The sequence below is a fragment of the Mustela lutreola genome, chromosome 5 (assembly GCF_030435805.1).
Source record: "Mustela lutreola isolate mMusLut2 chromosome 5, mMusLut2.pri, whole genome shotgun sequence".
NCBI classification, from domain to species: Eukaryota; Metazoa; Chordata; class Mammalia; order Carnivora; family Mustelidae; genus Mustela; species Mustela lutreola.
The window spans coordinates 65,995,649-66,015,107 of NC_081294.1; the positions used below are offsets into that span (position 1 = coordinate 65,995,649).

Here is a 19,459-nt window from a genome sequence, read left to right on the forward strand (position 1 = left end):
AAGGCAGCTGAACAAGGAAAGGGTGTTGTTGGCATGGGTTTCTTGTGTTCTTTTTCATTTTCTTTTATCTATCTTCTCCTTTCCATCTAGGATATTACAATATGTGCATTAGGGAAAATTCTCAATCTGTATTTGTTGAGTGTCTTATTTTATAAGATGAACCTGACAATGTGTAATAGCTTCTCACAATTGCTAGGACGTGATATAAGCAAGCAGAGGGTTGCATAGTATTTTGCTATAGGATAGTACAAGTGGAATTTAAAACTGACTGAAGAGTGGTGTGTTTTTGGTTTTCTTAAGCTGTTCTTTTGCCTAACATGTTAAAGCAGTAAAGCCCCACATAATTATATTTCCATCTTTGATCTCTATAAACATGAATATTCCTTTGTCTAGTTTATTTTTTTTTAATTTATAGCTTCTAAAATTCTATATTCTTAAGTCTATCAGTATTATAACTTGGATGGATTTTTAAAAAAGATTTTATTTATTTCTTTGACAGAGAGAGAGAGATCACAAGTAGGTAGAGAGGCAGGCGGATGGGGGGGGGGCAGGGAGCAGGCTCCCCGCTGAGCAGAGAGCCTGATGTGGGTCTTGATCCCAGAACCCTAAGACCATGACCTGAGCTGAAGGCAGAGGTTTAACCCACTGAGCCACCCAGGCGCCCCAACTTGGATTTCTATAAGAACATACCTTTCCAACAGATTTTAGCAGTCATTTACTGAACTCTTGTCCACTTTTGGATTATGCAGTATAATAATCTTTGGTGAATTTCTAGGAAATGACATATACTATCCAGAAACTGTTAGACCAACTAAGGGGTCATCTATAATTTAGGTCTCTTACTTTGAATTGCTTAATATAACTCTGTACTTACATTTCTGTAATATGACAATCAAGGAACAAGGACAAAATTATTTGAGAAAATACTGAAAATTATGGCAACCGTGAAAGAAGAAAACCAGAAAACCAGACCCAAGCATGTTACAGTTCCTGTCTTGAAAGTGAACACAGATGCTTTGTTAAAAGATACATTGCAGGGGGGCCTGGGCGGCTCAGTGGGTTAAAAGCCTCTGCCTTCGGCTCAGGTCGCAATCCCAGGGTCTTGGGATTGAGCCCCACATCAGGCTCTCTGCTCAGCAGGGAGCATTTGTGATATAAACTGACCTGTGTGAGCAACAAAATTTAAACAAAAGGGCAGTAATTTCCTATTGCTTAAACTATTTTGTAATGAGTTTCAGATTATGTTCCCAAGTATGTGTCCCTGTAAGTTTACTTTTAGATTTCTGTTCCGTACTAGTTATTTGTTCCCTGTTGAAGTGGCTAATCTAATTTTTCAAGTGTTTACAATTACAGTATACTTAATTAATTCATTTGTAAGTAGTTACTGTCATATGCTTACTAGATCTTGAGTGGTTTTCTCTGTGTTATGTATATGTAGTGTGACTTTATTTAAAAAGGGCTCTGGGGCGGCTGGGTGGCTCAGTTTGTTAACTGTCTGCCTTCTGCTTGGGTCTTGATCTTGGGGTTATAGGATCAGCCTGGCATTGGGCTCCCTGCTCAGTGGGCAGCCTGCTACTCGCTCTGCCTCTGTGTCACTGTCTCACTCTCTCTCAAATAAAGAAAGAAAGAAATAATAAAATCTTAAAAAATAAAATAAAATGTGCTCTACATTTATTACCTAGTATTGATGTTTCCCCAAGAGCTACATTGTGCATTCGTTTTCTAGTGACTCTCTAATTGAGTGCATTTTTGAATCTCCCATTTCTTCATTGGTGGGGCTTGTCGGCATTGGGTACACTTAGGCAAATGAAGAATATTAAAGGAGTAGGAGTCTTGTTCATATGGAAGGGGTAGTACAAATATCTAAGCCAGTTCCAGCACTGAGTTCCAGAGTCACGTAGTTCAGTGCAGAACCCAAGGTTGAAATTATAATCCTAAAACAAGTCAAGGTCAAGGTCAAGGTCAAATACCAAGATGACGAAAGCAGTGAAGTATAGTGGTGTTGCTGGTCATAGGGGATGGTCAGGAGTAATTCAGAAAGTGACAAGTAAGCAGATGTATTTAGGTTAGCCCTTTAGGCCTCAGGAGATAGTAGGGATGGGTCCCAAAGGTTATTGGTAGGTACCAGGTTCTTTTGGGAAGGTATCCTCCAAGCTATGGCTGTTACTCTTGAGTCGCTATTATAGAATGTTAACCGAAATATAAGTGTAGGGGCACCTGGGTTGCTCAGTGGGTTAAGCCTCTGCCTTCAGCTCAGGTCTTGATCCCAGGGTCTTGGGATCAAGTCCACATCAGGCTCCCTCTGCCTGCCTCTCCCTTTGCTTGTACTCTCTCTTTCTGATAAATAAATAAAATCTTAAAAAAAACCCAAACAAACAACAATAACAACAACAAAAAGAATTTCCAAACAAAAAAAAATTTCCAACAACAACAAAAAAATTTCCAAAATAGGGCACCTGGATGGCTCAGTTGGTTAAGTGCCTGCCTTCGGCTCAGGTCATGATCCTAGAGTCCTAGGATCCCTCTTGAGCCAGGGCACATGAAGTTAGCTTTTATTTGCAATTTTAAATTTTAAGTACATTTTCAGCTTCTGATTCGTATCTGTCTACTTTGTTCTCTTATGTGAAAGAGCTTTAAAGAATTCTGTTCTTTAACTAAAAATATAATTCTTTATATTCTTTATAGAATATAATTTATATATTATGTATAATTATAATTTAATTATATTCTTTAAGAAATTCTTTAAAGAATTTATAGTAGAATAACATATTTTTACAGATTGATAGTATAAGCAACTAAGAACTTGACAGCAGTTTCAAGTGGTGTTATTGGTGGCTCAAGGTACCACAAATTAATAGCATATCCTACTCTCATCCCCTTTATTCCATCACTCCTTAATCTTTTTTTTTTTTTTTTTTTTTTTTAAAGTAGGTTCTGTGACCAACATGGGGCTTGAACTTACTACCCTGATACCAAGGGTCAGATGCTCTACCGACTGAGCCAGCCAGGCACCCCCACCACTCCTTGGTGTCATTTGGTCTTGATTGTTGTTGAGGAAATTACCACGTTCTAATTATTCTTAATGTTCTTAATTTTGGCTTTATGTATTTCCTGTATTCTTCTAGATGTGTGGTGTCTTAGGCTTGAAGAGTAACATTCTGAATTTCAAAATGTGCATGTTTTATTATCCATTAAATCAATGATACCAAAGAGAACATGCAGTAGCCTCTAAAATTGATGGGAGTTTTAAAAATTCTGTATCCTTCCTGGTAGGCCGTTTTGGTTTCTGGGAAGCACAGGTTGACCTTGCCAAGAGATACCGCATTTGTAAGTACCACATTATGATCTGAGATTTAAATATTGGGTAGTGGTGGATTGGATAGTGGATAGGATTTTTTTGTACTTAACTTTTTTTTTTTTTTTTTTTTTGTACTTAACTTTTGTTAAGTAATTTTAAGCCAGTAGCTTTTGTGAATAATGTGTAATACTCTATGAAATATGATTTTGTTTTAATACTTTTTTTTTTAAAGATTTTATTTATTTACTTGAGAGAGAGACAGTGAGAGAGAGCATGAACGAGGAGAAGGTCAGAGAGAGAAGCAGACTCCCCATGGAGCTGGGAGTCCAATGCGGGACTCGATCCCGGGACTCCAGGATATGATTTTGTTTTAAATCATATGTTTTATGATATGTATTCCTGTCCAGCTCTGCTCATTTATGTAGTGGGACAGAATTGTTCCTCACAAGCAATGATTATTCTAATGAATTCCCAGCTTCAGAACCCAGCCCTTCTATGAACTGGACATTTTTTTTTAAGATTTTATTTATTTTTTATTTGACAGACCAAGATCACAAGTAGGCAGAGGCAGGCAGAGAGAGAGGAAGGGGAGCAGGCTCCCTGCTGAGCAGAGAGCCTGATGTGGGGCTCCATCCCAGGACCCCAGTATCATGACCTGAGCTGAAGGCAGAGGCTTTAAGGCCACCCAGGCACCCCTGAACTGGACATTTTTGTTATAAATTAATGACTGTATAGGGTTGCTTCTTTTTTTTTTAAACAGCTGATTTTTTTCTCCTCCTAATTGAATCATCAGTGAAAGGATGCCATCTTGTGGTTTTGAAAAATATAGGAATTAAGAAAAATACTGATAGAGGACTGCTGAGATTTTATGTATATAGTTGTTTTATGATGCCAAAACGAGTAAGAGAGGAATACTATTAATTCTTTTCTTTAAATTATATGTGCTTATCTTTTGAAACAGTAGTTTTCTTCATTTTATTTGGATAATAAAATATTATTTTGAGAATTCCTGTTAACTGAGGATTCTTGTAGCACATTCTCAAACATAAGTTGTAGAAATACTCTTCTGTAATATCTGTTTTAATTAAGAATTGTTACTGAGAATTTTGGTATTAAGGCTCTCCCAAGGCCACCAATTAATGATAACAATTATTTGGAATAAAAAAAATACTGTCCTTTAAACAATTATTTGTTTAAAGAATTATTTGACAAAATATAGCCAAAGGAAATTTCACTCTATAATATAGAACTATATTTAATAAAAATTGATACTTTATTTTTCTGTTTGTTCATTTAAAGATTTATTTACTCATTTGAGAGAGAGAGAGCTCGCATGCTTGAATTGGGGGAGGGGTAAAGGGAAAGAGAAAATCTCCAGACAGACTCCCTCCTGAGTGCAGAGCTCGCCACTGGGCTCCACCTTACGACCCTGAGATCATGACCTGAGCCAAATTCAAAAGTCAGATGCTTAACTGACTGAGCCACCCAGAGGCCCCAAGAAGTGGTATTTTGGAAGAAAAAGAAACCTCAATTCAAACCTCATTTTTGTAATTAATAGTAGAAACTGAAATAATTTTTCCTCAACATATTAGGAAGGCCCTTATCTGTAAGTTAAGGAAATCTTAAAATAACATCTTAGGTAAGAAATGGAATGTATTTTGCAAGCTTGGGTCCAGTGAGTTCTTATGTAATATTAAGGGAGCTTATATAAAGTCAACAGAAACAGACTCCGATATGGAGAACAAATATGGTTGCCAGAGGGGGTTCAGGTTGGGTAAAACAGGTGAAGGGGATTAAGAAGTACAAACTTGTGGTCGTAAATAATTCTTGGGGATATAAAGTACAGCACAAGGAATATGCTCAGTAATATTATAATACCTTTGTATGGTGACAGATAGTAGCTGTATTTATCAAGGTAGTAACCATTTTGTAAATGTATATGAATGTCAGATGGCTAGGTGGTACACTGAAAACTAATGTAATACTGTGTATCAACTATACTTCAAGTATTCTACATGATAGAACTCTAAATTCTATACTAAGAAGAATACTACATTCTTCTTTCTTTTTTTTTAAAGATTTTATTTATTTACTCGAAATAGAGAGATCACAAGTAGGCAGAGAGATAGGCAGAGAGAGGGGAGGGAGGCAGGATCCCTTCTGAGCACCTGATGTGGGGCTCGATCCCAGGACCCCGAGATCATGACCTGAGCCAAAGGCAGAGGCTTAACCCACTGAGCAACCCAGGTGCCCCGAAGAATACATTGGTTCTGTAGACTTCTTTCATTTAGAGTCATTAGTAATCTTGGAAGGAAAATCATTGAAGGGTAAAGTTGTTATCAACCAAAACTCTAGATTTAATGCTCCTGAATTGCTCTGCTAATTCTAGTAGACTATAGCAGCCTTTAAACTGCATCTTTTGTTTCCCTTCGGCGGGGAGGGAGAAGGTTTCAGGTCAGGGGTATAATTTGATGTCTTGCACTTTTTCAAATGTCTTACAGTTATGCTAAGAAAGAATCAGATCTTAATGGAGCCCAGATGAAGCTTCGAGAATATGAAGCCGCACTGAATTCTAAAGATGCAGCTCTGGCCACTGCACTCGGTGACAAAAAAAGTTTAGAGGGAGATTTGGAGGATCTGAAGGATCAGATTGCCCAGGTAAGGCAAACGCTGGTCTTAAGCCCTGTTGGGAGGTTAATTCCCCATCTGACCGGGTCGAGTGCTTTGATTTCTGAATTCACTTAAAACATTTTTTATTTAAAAATTAAAAAAAAATTTATGGTTTCCCTGAAGGGTAGTCTTCAGGCAGCTAACATGCGAAGTATCTTCACCTCTCAGTCATTTTATCTGGGTCAAGCAGATCTTACTGCTGCTCTTCTTCCTTTCTCTTGTGCTTAAGCTCTTTCTGTTTCTTGCTCTCAAAACCTGTTTCATTACTGTACCAAAATGTAAGAAAAGAAAGGAAAAGAAAAAGTCCTAACATTGCTCCACACACAGGAACAAGTGAAAGTGGTAGCTAAAATCCTTCGTAGGTCTTTGTCCATTACTTGTTGCCAGTTACCAGATCTGAGAGGTGTTTCAGTGTGGCACTCTTGGTGGGACCAGCATTTGGACACATGGTTCTGTGATAAAGGTTATAGTAAGAGACTTTCATCCACAGATAAAAGATACAAAAGTTTTAATTTATGATTTGATTCAGTCCATAGGTATCTCTTAAATTCGTTACTAAATAATTGCTATGTGATTTTTTGTCAATTCTTTCTCCGCATATTAGTTGGAAGCCTCCTTAGCTGCTGCCAAAAAACAGTTAGCAGATGAAACTTTACTTAAAGTGGATTTAGAGAATCGCTGTCAGAGCCTCACCGAGGACTTGGAGTTCCGTAAAAACATGTATGAGGAGGTAACTATACAATTTTATTTTCTTAAGGAAAGGAGGAATCCTAAATATTTTGTTATAACTATATAGTAAAAAATGGGGAGAAATTTTATAGGTAAGTTATTCAAGGTATCATTGCTAAAAGGTTGTATACAAGAATTCAGGCTCTTACAATGAAGAGATGTGATTTTACTTTAATTCCTAAGGGCTTGGTCATAGCGGTTAAATACTCTCAACCTTTTTGAGTATTAGTATCTCTTGCTGCCTAATAAATTACTCTAAATTTACCAACTTAAAACCACAAATCTTCATTATCTCACAGTTTCTGAAGGTGGAGAATCTGAGAGCTGCCTTATTGCATGAATTGGATATGTTTTAGGGTCTCTCATGAGGTTGCAGTTAGGCTTTCAGCCTGGACTGGAAGAACTGCCTCTGAGCTCATTCACAGGTTGTTGGTATGAAGAGTCAGTTCATCATAGGCTTCTCCCTAGGACTGCTCATGCTATGGCTTTCCAGAAGAATGATGAGAGAGAGAGGGTGGGGGAGCACAAGACCGAAGCTGCATTGTCTTCTGTTACTTTTCTAAGCCTAGAAGTGATGTACTGTCACTCTTTTTTTTTTTTTTTAAAGGTTTTATTCATTTATTTGACAGAGATCACAAGTAGGCAGAGAGGCAGGTAGAAACAGAGAGGGGGAAGCAGGCTTCCCGCTGAGCAGAGAGCCCGATGCAGGGCTCGATCCCAGGACCCTGGGATCATGACCTGAGCCAAAGACAGAGACTTTAACCCACTGAACTACCCAGGCGCACCGTACTGTCACTCTTTATCACATAGACCAACCATGATACACTGTGGGTGGGGATTCTACAAGGGTGTGGCTGTCAGGAGGCAGCCATCATTGGGGGCAACAGCACTTATAGTTAGATATATATTTTTTAAAATAGTTTCTGTGGTCAAGCCTTGGCAGATGAAGGTAGCAATTTTTGCCAAAAAAATAAGTAATAAAATTGAAGAAATGGGAATGTATATTTTCTCAAAATTGAAGAGAATTGGAATTAACCCAGGGTATGGAACCTGCAGTTAAATACTTAATGATTTTAGAAGTAATATAAATTTGAGAACAGCAACTAACAATTACTTTAAAAATGGGGAATTATTATAGAACTTAAATTTCCTTTTTGTTAATTGGAGAAAAAATAAAATAGTAATTTGACTATTTTTACAACTACATTCTATTAAAACATACAGGTGTTGGGGCACAGTGTACTTACTGGACAAACAGACTTTGGATAACTCTTGAGTCATTTATTTAAAAATGAACTAATACCTGCTCTTTTCTTTTGGGGGGAATAGTGACAATCAAAGTGGAATATTTTGTGCAGAAGTTCCCTGTATAGTGAATACTATCACATAATTGTTAACTACAGTTTTGTTTTATAAATGGAGGCATTTTTGTATTAAGTTGTCTTATATTTTTGTTTTGTTTTGATAAAATTGCTTGTGATATATCATTACTTAGTTTTTATGCTATGTGTGGACTCCTGTATCTTTAAACCAAGAGTAGGGTATTTTTTTGTTTGTTTATTTGCAAGTCACTAATTCTTTATGAAATAATAAAAAAAAGTAGTTGAGTATTTTTAGGTTGCATAGCATCTTTGAATATTTTGATGTTTGCCTTTCTGAGAATGAACTTAAAATATTCCTCTTCTTTTTTATTTAACATAGAGGATATAATTCTATTCAATAAATATATTTCAGTTTCTTATTATGAGCATTTAAGGGAGTGAGAAAGAGGAAGAAGGAAAACAGGAAGAGGAGGAAAGGAGGTAGATAAAGGGCAAAATTACTTGTTGAACTAACCTTTTATTTACATGATTTATGTGTCATTTGCTTCATTAAATATATATGAGCCCTGGGAGGTTGGTAACAGAACTGGAATCTGAACCCTGGTTTTCGGATTCTGTCAAGTGCATTTTCCTCTGCAATGAGCAGTTAAAAGAAAGATGAAGAAATGCCTAGAGAGACATATGCAGGAGGAGGGCACAGGAACAAACATCAGTGGGTAATATCCCCCTCTTGTGGGCTCTTCAATTATTGCCATTAAAGACAAATTGTTGTATTTTCAGAGCTAGAAGCTGGAATGGAAATTTTATTCTTGGACTGGGGTTCCTAGGCATTTTAGTTTTGGATAGTCCTTAAAACCTGAATTGAAGGACTATGCCTACAAATTCTGTTATTTAATAGTGAATGGTCATATGTACTTAAGAGAATAAAGTAATATTGGTAATATGTTTCCAGATCTATTGATACTGATGATACCTTAGCACCAGTTGTTAACATAAGGCACATAAATTAACTGGCTCTGCCTATTGCATTCTTAGTATGTTTAAGAAAATAGTTTTGTTAAGCATAAATCTTCTAGTTAATTTTTCTGAGCAGCAGTTTTAACTTTTCATGTGCATTTTTTCTGGAGACATTCTTAGGATCATCATCATACCAGTTTAGAAAAACAGCGACCATTCAGTGTACATAGTTAGTGTATGATTTCATGGTAGTGCTGTAAGGCTTCCAGGCCATTTCTTGTCTTCAGAGAAATACGTAACTATGCCACTGATAAGAAACATAAAATTCTTAGGTCTTTAGCTGCCACCCCCAGGGCTTTAGCTGCCACCCCCACTTGTGTTGTTGGTTCTAGCTCAAAAATCTTATCATTTGAAAACAAAGGCAAAAATAGGTCTGTTCACATGGCTGCTCTAGGACACACCCAAGGAGGTGGTTTTAATACTTCATATGGCCCTGATGTTGCGGAGACGTGTCCCAGGGCAACTGTGGTAGGTAATTTGGTTTTCTGTGATCTTTCCCCCAGGAGATCAATGAGACCAGACGGAAGCATGAAACTCGCTTAGTAGAGGTGGATTCTGGACGTCAGATAGAGTATGAGTATAAGCTGGCTCAGGCCCTTCATGAGATGCGAGAACAGCACGATGCCCAAGTGAAGCTGTACAAGGAGGAGCTGGAGCAGACTTACCACGCCAAAGTGAGTGGTCTCCCCGGTGCCCAGAACCCTTACTAAACTCACTTGCAGGAGCATGACTTGATGTCTGCTTGGTTCTAATTTTCTTCAGTGAGTTCCCCTATTCTCTCTGAGAATAGAAAATGGACTTAAAAAAATATTCTGTCAAGTAAATGTTACTAGAAATTATTCAAAGAAAGTGGAGTTATTTCACTTTTATCAGAGGTTAAGGTGTGCCTTTCTGTCCAATCGATCACATGTGTCATGTCATAGTAGTGAACCCTAAGCCTCTGAAAATTCTTTTCTTCCCACAGCACGTGCTGATTCCGCTGTCCTGTGCATCCAGTTAACCATGAGTGCCGGGCAGCACCACATCAGACTTCCATGGCGTCACTGTACATAGTTTGTGACCGCCACACTTTGGGCCAAGTGAAAGTCTCTGAGATTTCTTCCTCTGCCACTTTTACTCATTTAAAAAAATATTCTAGAAACTTCTCACGTGTGTACATGCAGATCATGCAAAAATCTTTAACACCAGTGAGTACAGGCTTTCCTAGTAAAATTTTTTATCCCAGTGTGTTAAATGTGGCATGATTTGATTAAAGAGAGTTAATCAGTGAAGACTTAGAAAATTAAGGTCATAGAAGTGTTGTAAATAATTTCTATGAATGGCCTCAACTGTTGATGTTGCATTTAACCCATGTTATGAAGTAATTGGCTAATGAAGCCCTACATCGGATTGTCTAACACTTACTTAGTGCTAGGCATTGTGCTGGGCAGTGAAGGAGGTCAGTCACCTAGACTCTGGCCCCAAAGGAAGCCAACAAACAGCCAACAAATGTGCCTCATACACGTGCATAATGGAATGTTATGGGCATCTGGAGAAATAGGATGTTTCTATCTAAGGGGCTATTTTTTGCTTCTGAAAGGAAGTGTTTCTCTTGGGACATAATCTAAAATTCGTACTTTCTGTTTTGACTTTATCTTCTGTAATTAGATTTGGTGGGTTAGAGATATGTGATGTTTATTTTCCTATAGACATCACCCACAGTTAAGTTGCTACTACCCATTCCCCTTACTTGCAGTATTAACTGACACATTAGAGATATAATGGGTGAAATACTTAAGTAATACACTTTGGAGAAAGACCCATGTATAATACCATCGTTAAGCACAGGTACTGGGAATTGAACCTAAAGTCAGAAAGACTGAAGAGAATTCGTACCACATCAGCAACTTCATGATGCTTTTCCTGTTTCATCAGCCAGTTACCAACAGGGCTTAGGTTTGAGATGAAATGCCTTAAAGAGAATCATACTTCCTTATTCGTTTGTTCTGAGTCACTAGGTAAGACTGACTGTTGGTTTGTTTCTTCTTTTAGCTGGAGAATGCCAGATTGTCATCAGAGATGAATACTTCTACTGTCAACAGTGCCAGGGAAGAACTGATGGAAAGTCGTATGAGAATTGAGAGCCTTTCATCTCAACTTTCTAATCTCCAGAAGGAGGTAAGTAATTGTCTTCCTCTAAGAAGAGTTCAAGTTGCATGTGAAGGCCACCTTCCCCACTGTCGTCTCCCTGCTTTGCTCTGCCTGGTGTCACTTTTCAGAGAGCACAGTATTTTCTGCACTCTGGTTGCCCAGCGCTTTCCCGATGTTTTCATTTTGCAATGCATAAATGTCCTCTGAGCATGACCATCATTCCTAAATTAATAGATTATCCAGAGCTCAGGAGGTTTCCCTTAGGAAGTAACATGCCGGCTTATTTCTGGGGCTTATCCCTGGGCCCAGATTTTCTGAGCCATGTAGTAGCCTCATCTCTACACTCTTCCTGACGTACTCCTTTTTAATCACATTTGGAAACCATAATAGGAAAAACACACAGAAATTGTTTGTGAGTAGTAAATGCTTTGCTATCCTAGACAGTTCCCATAGTGTTTGGACTCCTTACTGATTAAGGTCATGGGAAAGTAGCATTAATGGTGCATTAAGAAATTAGTAACTACTTTAGTCTTTGGTACACCCTAGTGACAAATGATTACGTTCCTGGTTGTGCTGACTGAGTGTGAGTGTGTGACAGCGCTGTCTAGGTGCAGCTTGGGCAGTGTGCATGTGGAGATCCGTGTCTGTCCAATGGTCACATTGGTGTGGACACAGAGCGCACGAGCAGCTACCTAGGTACTCAGAAGGCTTTCACAATCTACTTCTCACCTTAATTACTTGAGAAAAATGTCCAGCTTCCTTTTCCCTTCAGGGAGACTTTTATCTTAAATTTTCCATCTAAGAATAAACTTTGCTTTATTCTTGACTAAGTTTTTCTTCCTTTTTGTTTTTTCTTTCCTTTTTTTTTTAGTAAAACATTTTTCTGATTATAAAACTGAAGATATTGTAGGAATTTACAAAACAAGGCAGACAGGGAACTGCATAAAATCGGGTAATGTAAACAAAATTAAAATAGAAGCTTTTACATTGCCTCTATCACATGTGATTTATTATTTGTAACATAATCTAAAAGATTATTTTAGACCTATTTTGTCCCGGTAGTATTTTGAACTTTTCCTGTAGCACTAGAGCTGGAAGGATCTTTTGAGTTCACTCAGACACAGAGCTAGGTGAATTTAATTACTTGCCCAGAAGCTACAGGTTGATAGGTGGGTTTCTCTTCTAGTTGGCAGTTTTTCCCTTTACCTCTCACTCTCTTCAAAGATAATCTTTTTTACATGGCACCATCTTAATAACTACCTTTCCAAAAAATAGGCCCCTGTGTTCTTACTTCGAGTTGACATTTACTACTTTTCTCTGTTTAATAAATCATATTCTAGTTATCCCCTTTCCCTCAATTTCCCATGTCCCTACCTTTTGGGGGGGGGGGGCTGCTTCATATTCCCCTTGATGATGCTAGCTGTAGAGGTTTTGTAGACTGGGGCGGGGCAGGGGGTGGTCTGAGACTTGCCTACTGTTGGACAGTGAGAAGCTGGGAAACTTGATAGTCATGTTTCCTGACTCAGGTTCAGGGCTGTTTCCCTGTTGGCTCGTAGGTTCTCTTCCCATCCTTGTAAGGTTTTTTGATTAACTTCTGGTTAGTGGTGTTTAAATGATGTTAGGTAGGGCCCTGGGAGTTTCTAGGAGCTAAGACCTTATGAAATAGGAGAAGCACCTTCTTCAGCCAGAATAGTTTTAAATTTCTCTGTCTTTGGAGAGTTGAGGGGAGGGGGAGATGTCCTTTCCTCTGTTCATTACTAAAACCAGATTTTATGATAAATAATATATCTTGAGGAGTCTCTTCATTAGTTGATAAACTTTAGCCTCTTAGATCATAAAAAAGAAAAAGCCACCCCTCTCGGTATTATCCCATTGTGTATCTTAAAAGCATTTGGTGTTGTGTCATACCAGTTTCATCATGCTACCTCTTAGGCCATACAGTTTCCTTTTGGTTATATGACTCATGTTAGTGAAGTACCCCTAAAACTTTATTTAAAATAGACATAGCCTTGGGGCACCTGGCTGGCTCAGTTGGTAGAGTGTGTGACTCTTGATCTCAAGGTTGGAATTTCGAGGCCCATGTTGGGTACAGAGTTTACTTAAAAATAAAAAAATCTTAAAAGTAAATAAAAAAAATCGGCATAGTCTTTAAAATGCTGACTCCTGAAAATATTTTTAAATAAAATAGAGATGGTAGCAATATTTTGTTTTGGAGTTAGGAATTTCATATATTGCTTATAGCATTTCTTTTATTTCTGTCTGGATTTCTGACTGGTGAAATTAATTGGTTGGTCACAGTCTGTTTGGCTTGTGGAAGACTCCACTGGCATTTTGAAAGCACCTCTCAGTTTTGTTTTTTTTTAACACCCAGACTAGAAACTTCTATTGTAGCTAGACTCTAGTAAACTAGTACAGTTATGTTACTTAAGTTACTATAAAATAAGAAAACCAGGACTGTCAAGTCAGTCATAAATTACTCCAGAGTGAGAGGTGAGATCTTACATGTAACCTAATTAGACCTCTTCATTTTTCAGATGTGACATTGTCTTAGTGAGGTTAGTTACAGCCTGCCCAGAGTCTCAGAGCTACTTGGTGGCAGACTTGGGAAGAAGGATCTAGGTCTGTCTCTCAGGCTGTATTCCTTGTGTTTCACTACATAACAGGTGAAGTGCAGCTGTTGAAAATACAATTCAGATATTTCTAAATGAGTCACAGTAACTTTAAAACTTTTTTATACCTTGATTCTATTTTTCTCCCACTTAAAGAACTCTGTAACATCAGAGGCAGACCAAGGGACATTTTGGGGTAAACAGATCTAGGCTCAGATATTCCCTCTGCATCTTGAGTACTTCATGCCTTTCGTCAGCTCCCCTTTACATTCTACCTTGTTGCTCATGCTGTCTGCCTCCCACATCAGAAGTATAGTGAAGAGGTTGATTGAGGGAGAAGCATTTGAACTTAAATTTTATTAGAATACTGTGAGGAAAAAAAAGTGGATTTCTTAGTTTATAGTATGGTTTTAGCAAGTGCAGTTCAAGTGCAAGTTCTCGAGGCAGGAATTATGTTTAGCATCACGCTTAAGATGAATGCCTGCTTCTGATATAGAGTGTTTTTTAAAGATTTTATTTATTTCTTTATTTACTTGACAGACAGAGACCACAAGTAGGCAGAGGCAGGCAGGGAGAGAGGAAGGGAAGCAGGCTCCCTACGAAGCAGAGAGCCCAATGTGGGACGCGATCCCAGGACCCCGGGACCATGACCCGAGCCGAAGGCAGGGGCCTTAACCCACTGAGCCACCCAAGCGCCCCGAATGATGATTTTTTAAATAGCCTTTTATTTTGGCATAATTCTAGTTTTACAGAAAAGTTAGAAAGACAGTATGGCAATTCCCTTCTGTCCCTCCTAAAGTTTTCCCCCATTGTAAGCGTCTTACGTTCTCATGGCGTGTTTGTCAACACGAAGACACTGCTGTTGGTACATTACTACTAACTAGACTCTGGATTCTTGGGATTTTACTACATGTCTCTCTAGTCTCCCCTGGTCTATGACAGTTTCTTAGGCTTTCCTTGTTTTTTATGACCTTAGGAGTCTTGAAGAGAACTGGCCACTTACCTGTGTACTGTCCCCCAGTCTGAATTGTCTGGTGCTTTTCCCATGAGACTGGGGTTATGGGTTTTAAGTAAGTGCCCTTGTCACATTGTATCATGGATCACATGACACCCACAGGGGATCAAGTGGTGATCTCACCTTCATCACTGGTGAAGGTAGTGTTTGCCAAGTTTCTCTACTGTCAAATAACCCTTTCTCTCTTTCCATACTCTGTTCTTGGGAAGCAGGTCACTGTGTCCAGTTCACTCTTGAGGGTTGATGATACGAAGGAAGCTCCACATCTTGAAGGGAGTATCTACCCTGATTAAGTGGAATTCTATGAAAGATTTGTCTCTCTCTCTCTTTCTTTCTTTCTTTCTTTTTTTTTTTTTTTTTTTTAAGATTTTATTTATTTATTTGACAGAGATCACAAGTAGGCAGAGAGAGAAGAAGGGAAGCAGGCTCCCTGCCAAGCAGAGAGCCCGATGCAGGGCTCGATCCCAGGACCCCGGGATCATGACCTGAGCCAAAGGCAGAGGCCTTAACCCACTGAGCCACCCAGGCGCCCCTCCCCGCCCTTCTTTTTTTTTTTTTTTTTTTTTTAAAGATTTTATTTATTTATATTTGACAGAGAGAAATCACAAGTAGATGGAGAGGCAGGCAGAGAGAGAGAGAGGGAAGCAGGCTCCCTGCTGAGCAGAGAGCCTGATGCGGGACTCGATCCCAGGACCCTGAGATCATGACCTGAGCCGAAGGCAGCGGCTTAACCCACTGAGCCACCCAGGCACCCTAGTCTCTTTATGCTTACTGAGCATGTGAGCACAGGCAGTCCTATGAGGACCCTATCCCTGAAGTACCCGAATCCCTTCCTCTGGTTTCTGAAGAGTCCCGGCATTTCTCCACAACGTACTCTTGCCTGCTCTTAGATTTCTTTAGTCGGCAAGTTGTCTATCATTTTTAGTTAATTTATACTTTCGAGTGAAATGGCTGGTAGGGGGCTAGACTTTTACTAAAACTGAAACTTTTAAAATTTTGTTTTATTTGGCCAAATAGAGAAGAATTATATATGCATTTATGGCACTTGTATTTGATAAATTTATCTCTTTCTAAAGTCTTCTTATAAGCCAAAACTTTGCTGAAGCTGTATTTTATATTGGAGAAGTTTTAGTTTTTAAATTCTTAGAATCAAAATCTCTTCGGCATTCTAAAGTTAGAGATTCCTTCAGGTTCTATTTATTTTCCCATCCAGGAAATGTTTTAAAAATAGCTGCTTCTTGCTAATGTTGGAATGTTCCTAGAAAGTAAATGTGTTCCTTTGACTCTACAGTCCAGAGCATGTTTGGAGAGGATTCAGGAGCTGGAGGACTTGCTTGCTAAAGAAAGAGACAACTCTCGGCGCATGCTGTCCGACAAAGAGCGAGAGATGGCGGAAATAAGGGATCAGATGCAGCAACAACTGAACGATTATGAGCAACTTCTAGATGTAAAGTTAGCCCTGGACATGGAAATCAGTGCTTATAGGAAACTCTTAGAGGGCGAAGAAGAGAGGTAAGCACCTTAGGTGTCACTCTACCTCACAGTCTACATCTTGCCCCCACCCTTTTTATGTAAAGAGTAGTAACTAGGTTTGGGCCTTTGCAAAAATTTTATTTTAACATTTAAGGCAACTTTAAATATTTTCTCTGTTATTTTTTAATACCTAGGTGTAGCGGTAAATAGGTATGGATCATATTTCTACCAGAACAACAACAGATATTGTTTAAGCAGTCTTATTATTATTATTTTAAATGCTGGACTTTTGCAAGATATATAGTCTTTTTCTTGAGCTTTTGATTATTTAATATGTTGTAAAATATTTGATTTGCTGAAAGAGACTTTACAGTCGTTTTTCAAATCAGGTTAGTGTATAAGTCCTTTGACACCTGTTAGAAAAGTTTCAAAGGGAATGTGATTGAGAATGAGAAGCCATTGAGTTTCATTGTTACCTACATCGTGATTGTAATTTTATAAAAAGAAAACACAGGTATGAAGAAATTAGGACAAGCCTATGAAACTTAACAGTGGTTGTGGTGGGGCTGGTGGTCAGTGGACTGGTTCCTTCCCATTTTTTCCACACTTCCTGCATTATGATTATATTCTGTTCCTAGGGAAAAGTAAAATTCAAATTATTACTTTTTAAAAGAACATTGTAATGCACATCCTAGCACAAATAAACTTAGTTAAGATGTATATTGGTCTTGTGCAGCACATCTTTAGTAAGTTTTACTTTAGAAATGTATGTGCAGGAAAAAAAAATGCATGTGCAGGATATTAATATCCTTGTTTCTAAAGTAGGAAAGTCACAGGTGTCTCATAAATGAAATGTTTGTTTTTTCCACGTAGACTGAAACTCTCTCCAAGCCCTTCTTCTCGTGTGACAGTGTCCCGAGCATCCTCAAGTCGGAGCGTGCGCACAACTAGAGGAAAGCGGAAGAGAGTCGATGTGGAAGAGTCAGAGGCGAGCAGTAGTGTTAGCATCTCCCACTCTGCCTCAGCCACTGGGAACGTGTGCATCGAAGAGATAGATGTTGATGGGAAATTTATCCGCTTGAAGAACACTTCTGAACAGGTGCAAAACAGACCCCCTTTTTTCCAGGAAGGCTTTGCTAGCTGGTAGATCATTTTCCAATTGTCTTAATTCCTCAGACTTCATTTGGATTCAGTAGTCTTCACAAGAATGAGTATCCCTCCTCCTTTTTACTTACAGTTTCTTGAAGCAGAGTATACATTCAAATAGGAAGAGGAGATAGTACACTTAGTGGTTTAAAGTGTTTCTCCTTAGCATTTCTTTATGGAGCCAGAGCTGTATTTCACACTTGGTCATTCTCGCACAGTGGCCTTCCCAAGGATGAGGTCCTATTATTCCCTGCCCTAGCCCAGACTTGTAGAAAAGTTGGAGTTGTGAGTGTAAATGGGAGATACTCTTTCACAGCTGTTAATGTTGGTAAAGGAAGGAAATGTGAGCCCAGACTTGGATATGTGCAGGGAGTATTTTTCTCTCTAAATGATTGAATGAACACTAATGATTTAATTTGTATGAAGAACAGTATGGAGCCCTATCTTGAAATTATTTGTTTAAAAGTAAACAAAATGTTCATTGGGAATTCTGAGGTTTCAAGCTGGTGTCTTTGAGAGTACAGTAGTGAAGGTCCTCCCTGGCTAGGCCTCATGGAGCTGGAGGAGTGTGGAGGTGGAGTGAGATGATGGAGGGGTGTGAGATGATGCTGGAAGGCAGGTCTGAGGGTTCTGTGGAGGTACGGTGGGATGGATGTCACTCTGAAGCACGTGTTCAGGATTTTCACATATTTGTGAAAATTATACCTTTTCTCCACTGTCCTATGTGTGGATGAGTAAATGATTTGGCTGGGCAAAGGAAACCTAGCAGTTCACATACTAAAGAGAATAGGCTCCAAGCCCTCTTAGTCATGACTTTAAAAGTAAGAGTAGTCTCTGCTGCTCCATTGTTGTAGTTTGGCTCTTTTCAAAAGGCGTTAACAGCCCCGTGTTGAGTTACTCTAAAGCTGGCTTTCAGCTTGGTTTATTCTTGTCTTTGAGTTAGAGATGGGTATAGATTAGTGCATGTAGTTATTTTAAGTACCCTGCACCCTTCCTCAGGTGCCAGGCAGCCCTTGCCAGCATGGAGCCAGAGGTGATAACCATCCCTTGGGACTGGTCATTGCATCACCGACCCTTTTCAGCCCCTTATGCTTTGAGGAAGGGAAGTTAAGTATGGGCAGATGTGGCATAGAAGAAAACGGTTATATTTTCTTCCATCTGTTTTTAAGCTTATGTGTCTTTGTTTTGTTTTGAGATTTTTTTTATTTATTTGAGAGACAGAGAGCAAGAAAGAGAGAGCATGAGTGGGGTTAGGGATGGGGAGAAGCAGGCCCTTCACTGAGCAGGAGCTCAACGCCAGTCTCGATCCTGAGACACAATCCCAGGACTCCAGTATCATGACCCAAGTCGAAGGCAGGCATTTAACCAACTGAGCCACCCAGGCACCATTATGTATCTATATTTTTAAAGCTTAAAGTAATCAAATACTGCATGTTTATAATTGTGATTATGACTGCTAGATTGTATTGTAAATTTCAAAGACCAGCCCGATCTAGCAGTGAATATGAAACATTTAGTTTGGTTCACATCCCTTCTCTTCTAGGTTTGTCTTCTTTAAAATTAAGTACCGTAATATTAAAACTGCAGCATTGTTGAGGATAGTGTTTTGCTGAATGATGAACCATGTTTTCTTCTTATGGTAGGAAGATGTGAATCAAGAGAAGGCAGCTACAGAGCTATCGTAGCTTAACTATCTGTGTAAATTCATTTGATTACCTGTCACTTTCTGTATCCTTGATGTGACCTTGTTTTACTCTGTTCATGAATAGGATCAGCCCATGGGAGGCTGGGAAATGATCAGAAAAATTGGAGACACATCAGTCAGTTACAAATATACCTCAAGATACGTGCTGAAGGCAGGCCAGACTGTTACAGTAAGTGAATTTAATCATCATTTAATTTAACTTCACTGTCTTAACTAACAGTTAAAGTGACTCAAGAAAATTTTTGGCTTAAAGAGAAGCATTTTAAAATTGAGCATTAAAACATCTTTGACACGATTAGGGAATTGTAAGTGCTATTAAAGATTTTAAGAATTCTATCTTATTGA

The 19,459-nt window shown here is 38.7% G+C and overlaps 1 protein-coding gene across 1 annotated transcript in view; it reads left to right on the top strand.

The window, feature by feature from the left end:
* The window catches only part of LMNB1 (lamin B1), a 50,552-nt gene that overhangs the window by 18,807 nt on the left and 12,286 nt on the right, over positions 1-19,459 (top strand). The window contains exons 2-8 of the mRNA XM_059174457.1: positions 5,800-5,956; positions 6,573-6,698; positions 9,540-9,710; positions 11,068-11,193; positions 16,082-16,302; positions 17,137-17,362; positions 19,179-19,283. Coding sequence (XP_059030440.1) covers positions 5,800-5,956; positions 6,573-6,698; positions 9,540-9,710; positions 11,068-11,193; positions 16,082-16,302; positions 17,137-17,362; positions 19,179-19,283 — 1,132 coding nt within the window. The remainder of the gene's footprint in view (positions 1-5,799; positions 5,957-6,572; positions 6,699-9,539; positions 9,711-11,067; positions 11,194-16,081; positions 16,303-17,136; positions 17,363-19,178; positions 19,284-19,459) is intronic.